At 41.7% G+C, this 13,788-nt stretch overlaps 1 protein-coding gene across 9 annotated transcripts in view; it reads right to left on the bottom strand.

Annotated features, from left to right (window-relative positions):
* Positions 1-13,788, bottom strand: part of LOC100301648 (calcium-activated potassium channel subunit alpha-1a) — a 331,508-nt gene that overhangs the window by 98,979 nt on the left and 218,741 nt on the right. For all 9 annotated transcript variants that reach the window (XM_036986941.2, XM_036986926.2, XM_090242399.1 and 6 more), the window contains exons 8-11: positions 12,947-13,117; positions 10,627-10,718; positions 3,266-3,376; positions 2,918-3,023 (exon numbers count right to left, since the gene is read on the bottom strand). In XM_036986941.2, the coding sequence (XP_036842836.1) occupies positions 2,918-3,023; positions 3,266-3,376; positions 10,627-10,718; positions 12,947-13,117 (480 nt within the window). The remainder of the gene's footprint in view (positions 1-2,917; positions 3,024-3,265; positions 3,377-10,626; positions 10,719-12,946; positions 13,118-13,788) is intronic.

Consider the following 13,788-nt stretch of genomic DNA (forward strand, 5'->3'; position numbering starts at 1 on the left):
GGATTCATCTTCCTCAGGTCAAATATTACACCGTTTCAACCCTGGATTCATCTTCCTCAGGTCAAATATTACACCGTTTCAACCCTGGATTCATCTTCCTCAGGTCAAATATTACAACGTTTCAACCCTGGATTCATCTTCCTCAGGTCAAATATTACACCGTTTCAACCCTGGATTCATCTTCCTCAGGTCAAATATTAACCCTGGATTCATCTTCCTCAGGTCAAATATTACACCGTTTCAACCCTGGATTCATCTTCCTCAGGTCAAATATTACACCGTTTCAACCCTGGATTCATCTTCCTCAGGTCAAATATTACACCGTTTCAACCCTGGATTCATCTTCCTCAGGTCAAATATTACAACGTTTCAACCCTGGATTCATCTTCCTCAGGTCAAATATTACAACGTTTCAACCCTGGATTCTTCTTCCTCAGGTCAAATATTACACCGTTTCAACCCTGGATTCATCTTCCTCAGGTCAAATATTACAACGTTTCAACCCTGGATTCATCTTCCTCAGGTCAAATATTACAACGTTTCAACCCTGGATTCATCTTCCTCAGGTCAAATATTACACCGTTTCAACCCTGGATTCATCTTCCTCAGGTCAAATATTACACCGTTTCAACCCTGGATTCATCTTCCTCAGGTCAAATATTACACCGTTTCAACCCTGGATTCATCTTCCTCAGGTCAAATATTACACCGTTTCAACCCTGGATTCATCTTCCTCAGGTCAAATATTACACCGTTTCAACCCTGGATTCATCTTCCTCAGGTCAAATATTACACCGTTTCAACCCTGGATTCATCTTCCTCAGGTCAAATATTACACCGTTTCAACCCTGGATTCATCTTCCTCAGGTCAAATATTACAACGTTTCAACCCTGGATTCATCTTCCTCAGGTCAAATATTACAACGTTTCAACCCTGGATTCATCTTCCTCAGGTCAAATATTACACCGTTTCAACCCTGGATTCATCTTCCTCAGGTCAAATATTACAACGTTTCAACCCTGGATTCATCTTCCTCAGGTCAAATATTACAACGTTTCAACCCTGGATTCATCTTCCTCAGGTCAAATATTACACCGTTTCAACCCTGGATTCATCTTCCTCAGGTCAAATATTACACCGTTTCAACCCTGGATTCATCTTCCTCAGGTCAAATATTACACCGTTTCAACCCTGGATTCATCTTCCTCAGGTCAAATATTACACCGTTTCAACCCTGGATTCATCTTCCTCAGGTCAAATATTACACCGTTTCAACCCTGGATTCATCTTCCTCAGGTCAAATATTACACCGTTTCAACCCTGGATTCATCTTCCTCAGGTCAAATATAAAAAAACAATTATGCAATGTAGCTGACACAACAGATCAGAACATTCAGCTTAAAATGTTAATCAACTATTAGGCTATTTCTTCACATTGTAAGCGCAGCAATGCGTACATGGTAGTAGTCTATAATCGCGGATGTTCCATTAGCGGAAAACATCATTATTAAAAGTGACCTCAAATGAAATGATGCATGTAATGCTTTTATTATAAAGCTGCATTTTTATGGTGAAAATGATCTTCCCCAAACTTGAATCTCATGTACTGTTTATGTCTGCCAGTTAGGCCCCTACAGCCCTTGTAGTGTGGATTCATGTGCTTAATTTTAAGAAGTTATTTGGCCACTTTAGTTGTGATACAAACCTTATTAAAACATTTAGGGCTATGGGCTAGGCTACATGAGGTGTGTGACTATGATTCAAACAAGTAGCAAAAAAAAGGCAGTGTTTCTTTTGCTGGGCATCATTCACAAGTGATAATATAGAATTCCCAAGTGACGGGCTAATATTGTCACCCATCAGACTATTCTTGATTTAATTTTGTCTGTACATATACTAAATAATATATGTGTGAGATGTGTTTTGATTTAGAATGGACCATTATCATGCACCTGTATCAAAATGGGGGCAGCGGGAAACAATACACTTCATCTTTGCACTTAAGTAGTGAATGGAGGACGTGGTTCCCTGTGTGGTTTATTGTCATGCCAGCCAGGTAGGCTATACTCCTGCTGTAAAGGTAAACAATGTGCTTAATATTAGGAAAATTGAGAAATAAATATAGTAGGCATAGCCTATAGAAAGCTGTTGGATCCTCTTTTTAATGGAGGAAATCACTGTTTTCTCACGCAATTGCAGAGCCTATTGAAATGTTGCGCAACATGAGCTCATGGTTCTCATGAACTGTTTGATTTAGATTTTCAATTATATTTGCATTGATTAGAGGGACAATAGAGTGCCAAGTACCAGGCAGTTACCACGTTTAGTAGGCTACTCATGACCAGCAGCAGCATCAGAGCTTGGAGAAGCCTAGGTACCGTGACTAAACGGTCATGTGGAATTTGACTGCCTTCATGACTCGTGACCGCCGGTGTGGCGGTAATACGGTAACCATAACAGCCATAGATTCAACCTCAGATTGACCTTCCTCAGGTCAAACATCACAACGTTTCAACCCCAGATTGACCTTCCTCAGGTCAAATATCACAACGTTTCAACCTCAGATTGACCTTCCTCAGGTCAAATATCACAACGTTTCAACCCCAGAGTGACCTTCCTCAGGTCAAATATCACAACGTTTCAACCCCAGAGTGACCTTCCTCAGGTCAAATATCACAACATTTCAACCCCAGAGTGACCTTCCTCAGGTCAAATATCACAACGTTTCAACCCCAGAGTGACCTTCCTCAGGTCAAAGCAAAGATCCAATTTGGATGGAAACGTTGTCACTCTTACACAGTGGTATGAGGAGTATTGGCCTTTTTCCCTGTTGTGTTTTTCATGCACAGCCTTTCAACCTGTAACTACATAATAATGGAATATGATGCACAACAGCAGTACATGCTAGTACAGTACCTTCACTCTGGCCAGATCGTGAGGGTTGAGAACAGAACCCTGGTAGAACTCTACCTGGGTAAAGTGGCGTTTGAACAAGGCTTCCAGCTCAAGATTAGGGGAAATACTACAGGAACACACAGGGGGGGGGGACAAACAGAGAGAGAGGGGGGAGAGAGAGAGAGAAAGAGAGGAGAGAGAGGGGAGAGAGAGAGCGGGGGGAGGCAGAGTTAGGACACAAATACAAGTTGCAATTTGAAGTTTACTCATGAGAGAAAGAACAATTTCCTATGCTTTAAGTTGACATTATTTTGTGTTTAATTACGCTGTGTAATGGTTCAAAGTGAGGTAGTGAAAACATTCACTTACTTATGGAGAAAAACAATTTCTACATTGACATCATCCCTGTCCTTGTGTAGGAAGTCTTTGAGGAAGTTGGAGACACTTTCGAGTGTAATATGACCACAAACCACAATGTGCCTGGAGAAGGGGGGGAGAAATCAATTTGAGCGAGGCAACATAAATCATAACCAACACTGGCACGCCTCGAAAAGATCAAACATCATTCAAAGCACTCACAACTCTAATTCCCAATAAAAACTATTTTGTGTCAGACAAATGTCTTTTGAAAACTGGCCATGACTTTTAGTGTTTTTTTTTTCTTCAGTAAAAGCAATCCCCACAAAAGTGAACACTGTATTTTCTCTTTATCTTTTTAGGGGGGGGGGGTACATCTGACATGGCATGTGAAATGAAAACCCTGAGCTTTGAACCACTTTAAAGTGACCTCAAATATAATCACACAGTACACTTTCTGGTTTTAATTGTCATCAGTTCTCAATAAGGAAACCGTCCCCTTGTGCCAAACCGACCCTCTGAGAGCCGAATACATGTTGACAAAGACATGTACATCAATATGCGCACGTGTTCATACACAGCATTACTAAAAGCCTTCTAAAGTGATTTCTTGGTCTGGGGCAGACAGGACCTCTAAACAGGACTTGTTGACGTGTGGATTGCAGGATACTGTGTTTCAGTGGACTTGAGTTCTATGCTAGACAGAGAGCACTGCTGAATTCAGGAGGAGGATAGATTCGGACAGATAGGGGATTGCTGGGGTCGTGACCTTGTTAGTCGCATGGTTCCACTCTGAGCTTCAGTGTCAGACGGTGATGATTCACTCTAGAGAGAAGATCTCAAATAGAGAGGGTTCCACAGTAACACTCAAAGGAGCTGCACTCATACTGGAGTAGATTTGAGTCAGTTGGGACAGAGTTGCTGCTCCTATTCTCTCATATATATTATTTCATTTAACCTTTATTTAACTAGGCAAGTCCGTTAAGAACAAATTCTTATTTACAATGACGGCCTACATCGGCCAAACCCGGATGATGCTGGGCCAATTGTGCGCCGCCCTGTGGGACTCGGTTGTGATACAGCCTGGATTCTAACCAGGGTGTCTGTAGTGACGACTCTAGCACTGAGATACAGTACTTTAGACCGCTGTTCCCCTCGGGAGCCCCTATCAAGCCTGTTCAGGTGACTCAAAATATGATTCTATTTCTGTTGTCCAGCTCAAAGCAGCGATAATTGCAAGCTGCCCAGGGGTGGGTTTTCCTAAAGCCTTCAGAGCGCAGTCGTTCCACCAATCAGGTGCATTTTGAGATGTGTATTAAAGATGGTGAATTAAAACTTTTGATTTCACCAAATTTGTACATTCTGTCATTAAGAGCACATGTTCAACTTAATAAAACATGTGTTATCCCATCTCAATAGGTCATAGAAATAACTATAGTAAGTGCCTGTTAAGTGCCAAATAAAGTAACAGGGTTGACCGTAACAGGGTTGAAAATGTCATCTTAAATCAACCATAAACCCCTGTGTGACAAGGGGAATGGAAGCTTGTCGTGTGAAACAGGGAGGGGCCATTGAACGCAAGTTTCATATTAACACGGCTAGCCTGTCTATGGGTCACAGGGTGGTTTCCACCACAAAACACCAGAAAATGGCCAGAGTAGAACCAGCTCAAGTGCTTTTACACTATGATTTGTTAATTACATGTTCAATATTTCTTAAAAATGTATATATTTAAAAATTAATCGTTTCACTGTATTAAAACAAGAGTTCAGTTCACTTAACAGGGTTGACCTTGAGGGACAGCTATTTTTTCCTTAAAATTAAATCACATTAAATAAATGAGAATTTTCAGAAATGACAGTCATATCAAAAAAATAACTATGGCTTTGCAATGGTGGTGAAAACTTTGATAAATGTTGGGGTGAAGCGGCTAAAATCGTCCTCAAAGTCACAGAGGGTGCACAGAGGGTGCACAGAGGGTGCACAGAGGGTGCACAGAGGGACACAGAGGGTGCACAGAGGGTGCACAGTGGGACACATGCTAAAGAGATGTAGAGCAGTTAGTAGCCAAATACACAGACAGTCTGACTCACTGAAGAGCTGTAGTTTGGTCTGTTCACTTTACAAGACCTAACTCAATCTGTTCTAACCAGAGATTGGAACCATTATTTTTTTTTTGTTCAGTTCCACTGTTCCGAACAGCAAAATAAAGTTCTGAACCGGTTTGAACCCAAAAACAGTAACGGTTAATATTTTTCCTTTCTGTTCCTTTCTAAACCTCTAAAATTGTATTTTTTAAAAAGTACTTCACCAATCAGTGCTGGAGCGGGCAAGCTGAAGCTGTTAACATGCATTGGACGTGAGTTGCGAGAGAGGTTGGAAGAGGACGCTTGGCTTGAAGAGTATTATCTGAATTAGGCCCACAGAACTCTACCTACAGAGGAGTGGCTTCTATGAAGGAACTTTGAACTTCCGGGAGTTGGCTTAATGCGCTAGCTAGATAACAAGCTTGTGTGTGCAGATCGGCACCAGAATTTAAATAAAAACTCATCTTACCTTTTTGTAGTTCATAAATCCAATGTGAAATGTGATTACTATAGTATCCTTAACTAGCATTGAAATAGATAACCCATTCTTCTCTAATTAAAAATCTATCTCCTTCATTTCTGAATCCTGCTTCTAATGTCAGTAGACTACAGAAGCCAATACTTTGAATCGGGAGGGCCAGGTAGCCTACACATGAACACACACTCACAAAGATTTTCAGCTGGCAGGCAGACACTGGAATACATTTTTGAGTGATATAGTGAGAGCTTTGCATTGGCTTTGCATGCCCCGGAACGTATATTAACGTTATTATCCAGTTTCCATTCATTTTAAAATAATGGTTCTGTTCCGGAACAGTATAGATCACTTTTGTTCTTGGTTCTGATTCTGTTCCTCAATACATTTTGGTTCTGTTCCAACCAGTTCCAACTCCTGGTTCTACCACACTCTGATCCAAGCCCATGTTCTCATACTGGGAGAAGATGAGACCATTAGATCCTACATTAACTCCCGTTGTATATGAGGACTCAACTGTAACAGAGTGTGAGTGAATATGTGTGAATATGAATGGTAAATAAGTCTGTATCAGTTGGTGATGAAGTCCAGTCCAGATGATTGTGACCAAGTGCCATTGAAGCACATTAAGGAGCAGACTGAGGTGGACAAAGGTCAGAGAGTAGACAATCTGGTGGACATAACATGATGAAAACACATATATATATAATGTAATATAATGATCTTTACAGATCTGCCCATCATCACTTTAAGCATTTAAAAGAGCAGTGATGATTGCATGGTGGGCCCTGGCCTGGCAATCCAGTGATGATTTCATGGTGGGCCCTGGCCTGGCAATCCAGTGATGGAATGAGGCTGCAAAGCTCTGTCTGGTGATATCAGATGATGAGCAGAGGTCTTAGTGAGGAGCCTGCAGCAGTTGGCAGAAGATGATGTGTTTTATTCAGGGAGACAAAAACATTGGTCATGTTTTCCTACTCCCAATGTCCAGATGTCATCTTCAGAGGCTGAATAAATGGGATTTGTGCAGCGTAGTGTCTGGCTTTTTTGTGCCTTTGCATTAAGAGAACACCCACACACACAGGCGTGGGCACACACACAGCTCATCTCAGGCATTTCTTCTCCATTAATATATTAGTTATCAGTGGAGCTTGACAGATTTTTTTTAAGCGGAACAATTGTTGGGAGTATAAACGATTCAGTTGACTTCATTAAAGGACGGACAGACCACTGAAGATTACCCCTATTGGTGTGCCAGGGCTAGCATTCAAGACCACACCACAGTATCCAAGTCAAGGAAGGTATTTAGCTACATATTTAAAGGAGTGGTACGGATACATAATTCAACAATTAGATGTTTTTTTTTTATTGTCATACACCAGCTAGGCGAAGTGATATGTGTTGTTTTACAGGGTCAGCCATAGAAGTAAGTCCCACGAGCAAATTAGGGTTAAGTGTCTTGCTCAAGGACAGACAGATTTTTCCCCTTGACAGTTCTGTTATTCAAACCAGCAACCTTTCGGTTACTGGCCCAACGCTATAACCGCTAGGTATATACCTGACGGAAAAAATATAACTTCCTTTAAGCGTATTCAACCCTGGACTCCTCAATGAAACATCACACTCAAAAAAAAAAAAAAAGTTGGGTGTACAATCACGGTGGCACAAGAACATACATGAGAAAATATTACACACAAATACCAAGCGGCGGAATAAAAGGTGCACATCATCACACCAAAATGCACAAGGGAAGTCTGAGAACGTCCATTACAGACCATGCAGGATATCAACATAACAAACCACATCATCAGGAACACATGAAATACTTCACCACAGCAAAGACAGCTCAAACACCAGCAGAGGTCACACCATTACTATCACTCTGATCCTTAGGCTGATACTGTAAGACGCAGAAGGAAAGGCAACAAAACACCATCTTTTTGTGTTTTCCACTCAACTGTGGCCTATTTTGTTTCAACTAATGGAACGTGGTGTGGCATAAAAAACACCATTTGCCACATAAACAAGATATATTTTGATGCTATCTAACCTGAATACTGGAGAGCGTATATACTGTATACTGTAATGTTATTCATGAAGGTAATGACATGTTCAGTGTCACATTAATTGGGCTATTTATATTTGTTAATACATATATACATATACACTACAGGGAGCCTGCTGTACATATTATATAATATGTGTGACAGGGATGAGAGTCTCCAAGTCTCCAAATCACAGGCTGCTGGCCCTCACAGGCCCTCATAGAACACATTCAGAGTACTGCAGGGTTCAGTCAGGGTTTAGGCCAGTTTCCACACCAGCCCCTCTGTTTCAGTGGGGACTAACGGAAACCACAGAGCCGTTATGAAAATCACAGAGCCCTAATGAGAACCACAAGGTGGGTGCAGCTTTAGCTTTTTCCTTCCTCAAAAAGTGGTGTACTCTTGAGAGGAAACCATTATGACAAATGTGTTTGTATATGTGTCATGATCTATAGTATACATATCCAATATGAACACATGTATACAGTATTTAACATAATAACACACAGATCCTGATGCCTCTGTGATTGGCTGGCTGAAGTGAGGGCCTGATTACTACCGTATGCATGTACATTAAAGCCAGAGAGAAGGAGAAGTGGAGGGGGAGAAAGAGAGAGAAAAATAGAGAAGAGAGGAAAAAGAGAGAGACAGGGAGAGAGAGGGCAAGAAATGGTGTAAAGGGGAAGAGGGAGTGTGTGTGAAAGGGGGAGTGAGGGAGAGGTGGAACGAGGGGGAGGCAGCAGTTTTGACAAACCCTTCTCTCATTACCCCGTCAGTGAATGGAGACGCAGGGCGCCAGACAAACATAACATCTCATCAATCGTGTCTCACTGACGTGGAAACAGCTTCAAACAAAGACTGGTTTCTAATAGCTCTCTCTCTACTGTGGAATGTCAGTATGTATGGGTCACTGACAGCCCTGCGTGACCATGCAGAGAGGGAGGAAGGGGGTGGGAAGAGAGAGAGAGATGAAGGGGGAGAATGAAGAGAAAGAGGGAGAAAAAGAAAGACAGAAGGGAAAATGGTAAGATAGAAAATATAATGAAGGTGAAATAGAGAAAGAGATGCAGGAAGTCTCTCTATCCTGCTGAGCTAAACTATGAGGAGCAGTGAGGTTAGTCTGTGACTAACTGTGAGGAGCAGTGAGGTTAGTCTGTGTCTAACTATGAGGAGCAGTGAGGTTAGTCTGTGTTTAACTGTGAGGAGCAGTGAGGTTAGTCTGTGTCTAACTGTGAGGAGCAGTGAGGTTAGTCTGTGTCTAACTGAGGAGCAGTGAGGTTAGTCTGTGTCTAACTATGAGGAGTAGTGAGGTTAGTCTGTATCTAACTATGAGGTTAGTCTGTGTCTAACTGTGAGGAGCAGTGAGGTTAGTCTGTGTCTAACTATGAGGCTAGTTAGTCCATGTGCTGTGATGAGCTGTTGAGCCAGTGAAGATTGAGCCACAGAACCAGGGATTCAGCCACAATACACACACTGTACACACACACACAACACACTGTGTTCTGAACGTCCACACACACACACACAAAAACACCACAACCTCTGGCCAACACAACTACTGCCACACAAACCAAACGACAGGACACCAAAAACCAAGCGGGCAAAGCAAGCCAAGAGCAATCGCGAGCCTCCAATGAGAGCGAGGCATCCAGCATTCAGGGTGTAGGAGCTGACTGAAGATCAGGGCCAGAGTCATGTCGAGCAGAGGTGATGCGGCTGGCGGTGACAAGACAGGAAGTTTAGCTTTTTGTACAGTTTGCCATGGGAACCATGAAACGTGAAAAAGCCAACGGAGGGGAGCTCAGGTCACAGAGATCATGCAGATAAATTATGCAAATAAATACAAATAAAAAGCATGTCTCATGCAGAGTCACTCAAGCAAAATGAAAGCAAGAAAATAATATCCTGTAATGTCATTGAGATTGATGATGCTTCTAAAAGAATATCCTGTAATGTCATTGAGATTGATGATACTTCTAAAAGACCACCAATAATAATGCAGTTGAGGATTATATTTTTTTCTATTTTCTTGTGAAGCAGGAACGTGATTTTTTTTTTTTACAGCAGATAGTAGGGGTTTCATGACTAGTTATTTTACAATGATGTATCATCATGATCCTGATTCGTCCTTATAGTGAGAGCACAATTGGAGGAATGTCATTCGACGGTTTCAGAATTAAGAGGTAGGACAACACATATTAATACCATAGGTCTACAATGTAGTCATGAAAGCTCTAGTTTAAATTAATTAAGATGCAGCACATAGGATGTTTCAAAGTAAAAAATTAAAAACAAAAGCACAAGGATGGACTTCAGGTGAGCACTGAGTGAGCGACAGACAGACAGAGAGAGAGAGAGAGAGAGAGAGAGAGACAGAGAGATTCGATAAGAGAGACAGGGACAGAAAGAGAGAAAATTGAGAGTAAAGTGACATGGACATGTGTCCTTATGGCCAAGGTCTCCAGTCACGCAGTGTGACTACAGTAATGGAAATTTGGTGAATCAACCCCCCATACCATTCTAAACCTGAGGGGGGTGCACTCGAGTCACACAAACACACCTTGTCTGGATTTGGACTTACTTTCTGCCTCGTGTTGAGTTATAACTCCCTCCGTATTTCTTCCGATTAAGGATGAGAGCAGCAATTTCTGGCACGTAGCGAGCAAACATGGCCTACATGCATGAAACAGAAAAAAGAAAAGGGCATGCAGAAAGGGTTCTACCTCGTACAAGGAAAGACAGCAGAACCTTCCGGAAAATACTTACTTTCTCCCATTAACCGCACTATAGGAACCACCATATTTCTTGCGGTTTCCTATTAACTCTATGATTTCAGGGACGTAGCTGGCAAACATGGCCTAAGGAGAAGATAGGAGACACAAGAAGAGACTAAAGAAGACACTAGGCCATAGAGGGGGTGGAGCGGGCGCTTAAATCCAAACAGAGTTCTGGGTGGAGACAAAAATAGTTCTTAAGATATCAGATATCAAATAAATGTGCAAATGCTGAAAAACTGGGGGGGATGTTAGTGTCCAGAAGTTTCTCTTGTAGTTCTCACTCAGCATTGACACTTTAAAGAAGAGAACAAACTTAGAGATGTGTTGCCCAATCAATGATTAAAAAAAAATATTTTGGGGTAAAATCAAAAGAAAATATTTTTATTAAGAAAACCCCAGTTTTTAAGGGTCATGGGTTTTGGGAAGAAAAAATAAAAAGTAAATATCGCCACAGCTGACCAACAACGGTCGATCTGAAATAGCATCCGAAATAGCTGAAAGTGGCAAAGAGAAGAGGGGGGAAAAAAACCTATGTGCCATGTTTTGTCCAACAAACACCAATGATGTGGCAGGTTGATTTGAGCAGGCCGGCCTGATGGTCCACAGCTGCAAAACACATTAAGACTCATTTGGAGGGCAGTGGGAATGAGCTGGATGCATTTGGCAAAGTGTTGCAGCCTGCTGTCCTGAAGTACAGTACTTCTCTTTTCCTGCCTATGTCAATGTCAATATCATGCTAGCACTGTTTAGTTCTTTTTGATGACTGTTTAGCGGTTGAGCGCTTTGCTAGCCATTTAGCTACCCAGAATCTAACTGTTTAGCTATTTGCAAAACGTTGAGCGGTTTGCTTACTATTTAGCTATTCACAAACCGTTGATCCATTCGCTAACTGAATAGCTTTTCAAACCTTTGAGCCGTTTGCTAACTATATCTATTCAAACCTTTGAGCCGTTTGCTAACTATATCTATTCAAACCTTTGAACCTTTTGCTAGCTATTCAAACCTTTGAGCCGTTTGCTAACTATATCTACTCAAACCTTTGAGCCGTTTACTAACTATATCTATTCAAACCTTTGAGCCGTTTGCTAAATATATCTATTCAAACTTTGAGCCATTTGCTAACTGTATAGATACCCACTAACTGTTGAGCTGTTTGCTAACAGTTGAGCTATCTACTAACTGTTGAGCTGTTTGCTAACTGTATAGATAGCCACTAACTGTTGAGCTGTTTGCTAACTGTATAGATACCCACTAACTTTTGAGCTGTTTTCTAACTGTTGAGCTATCCACTAACTGTTGAGCTGTTTGCTAACCATTTAGCTATCCACTAACTGTTGAGATGTTTACTAACCATTTAGCTATCCACTAACTGTTGAGCTATTTGCTAACCGTTTAGCTATCTAATAATTGTTGAGCTGTTTGCTAAACATTTAGCTATCCATTAATTGTTGAGCTGTTTACTAACCGTTTAGCTATCCACTAACTGTTGAGCTGTTTGCTAACCGTAAAGAAGCAGACCTGCTGCTGCTAACCCTGAATGGCCTTTAGACGTAGTAGCACACATCCTTCATTTTATTACATCTCTATGACGACCACATGGCACACTCTCAAACATCATCTACCTGATCATATGAGGGGGGGGGGGGGGGGGGTCATCATCTACCTGATCATATGAGATGGATGGTGTTATAGGCTAATAGTCCAAACTAACGGACATGGGTTTAGCTGCAGTGAGACCCTTTTCCTCTAGGGGGTGCTGGTCTGACTGTGGTTAAATGTCAGGGGCGAAAAAGAGCTGCAATCGCTATGGTAACACTCAGGCTGGCCTAGGCCTGATCTTCCTGCCACTGTGTTTGTTGGAATAGTGGGGAGGGACACAAGAGGAAGGGAGTAGTCCTGAGATCGCAGACTGCTTTAAGAAGAACGTCAACAACAACATTATCAGGCCGCAGGTGTAGAACATTATCTTATAACTACTCTTCAGACCAATACAACCCACACGCTATAGGAAGGGGGGACAAGGGGAGAAACTACAGTACCCAGAACAGACAGATAACATTGATAGTAGTGTAAGCAGGGAGGTACACTGTACATATCTTAACAGTACTATGTAAACAATCCTAAACTATCATTAAGCTACATTTAAAAATACTTTACAGGTAATAATGTTGACAAAGACATTGAAGTCTAAAGTATCGTTTACTGATTTTTCTGTCTGGTTTAACACTTATATGGTGTGAAGATGGAGACAGGCAGGTTGAGGGTGGGGGGGGGGAGTGGGAGGAGGGGATAGAAAAATGTTGTTTTACCAAACCCCCGAGGATGAAGAAGACCATGAACAGGCGTCCCAGGGTGGTTTTTGCATAGACGTCCCCGTAGCCCACTGTTGACATAGTGACCATGAGCAAGTAGACACATTCCCAATAGGAAAGTGACTGGGAATTTTGGAAGTTTTCCCAAGGATCCCCTGAGTTTTCCACCTAGAAACGGGAGCGGGAAGGAGATTTGAACAGGGTAGAATGTCAGTCAGAAGCAAAAACGGAAGGATTTTTATCACAACCTCTGAAGCAGGTTCTAAAGGTTCATCCTACCACCAACATGGTCTTAAGAGTCAATCAAACCAGCATTGCAGAGTATATATACACAGTAGCCAACAAACATGTCTTCCTGCGGATTAATACATTTCCTGTGTGGTTGAGGAAGCTGTAACACTACCGAGTACCTCCTCCACTGTCGTGCCTCCAGTTCGGAACGACTGAACTGAACACGACATGGTTCTGACACTTAGGGCAGCAGTTTGCAAACAAAGGCCCTGCATACGACCTTCTCAATACAAGTTTGATTGAATCTGGCCCTGGTGAACTGATGTGCTTTCATTCTAATCTGATAAGCAGGATTTCTGGAACCTTAATATTGATCTAATGCTGCCATCTAGTGCCAGGAGGTTAGCGGTATTCACCTGCATGTTCTAATGCTGTATTGGTTGGTGTGTTACTGTACTGTTGGTTGAGCCATTGATATAAGTGTACTGACAACTTGAGCCAGCTGTTTGTAAGAAATAACAGAAAAAGTGAAAACAGGTCAGATTTGATTAAATGATCTATAGTTTTACTAATAAAAAGGACAGACATTGATCTGTAGTTCTAATGAT

This window comes from Oncorhynchus mykiss, chromosome 1 (genome assembly GCF_057628025.1).
Source record: "Oncorhynchus mykiss isolate SJ-2025 chromosome 1, ASM5762802v1, whole genome shotgun sequence".
NCBI classification, from domain to species: Eukaryota; Metazoa; Chordata; class Actinopteri; order Salmoniformes; family Salmonidae; genus Oncorhynchus; species Oncorhynchus mykiss.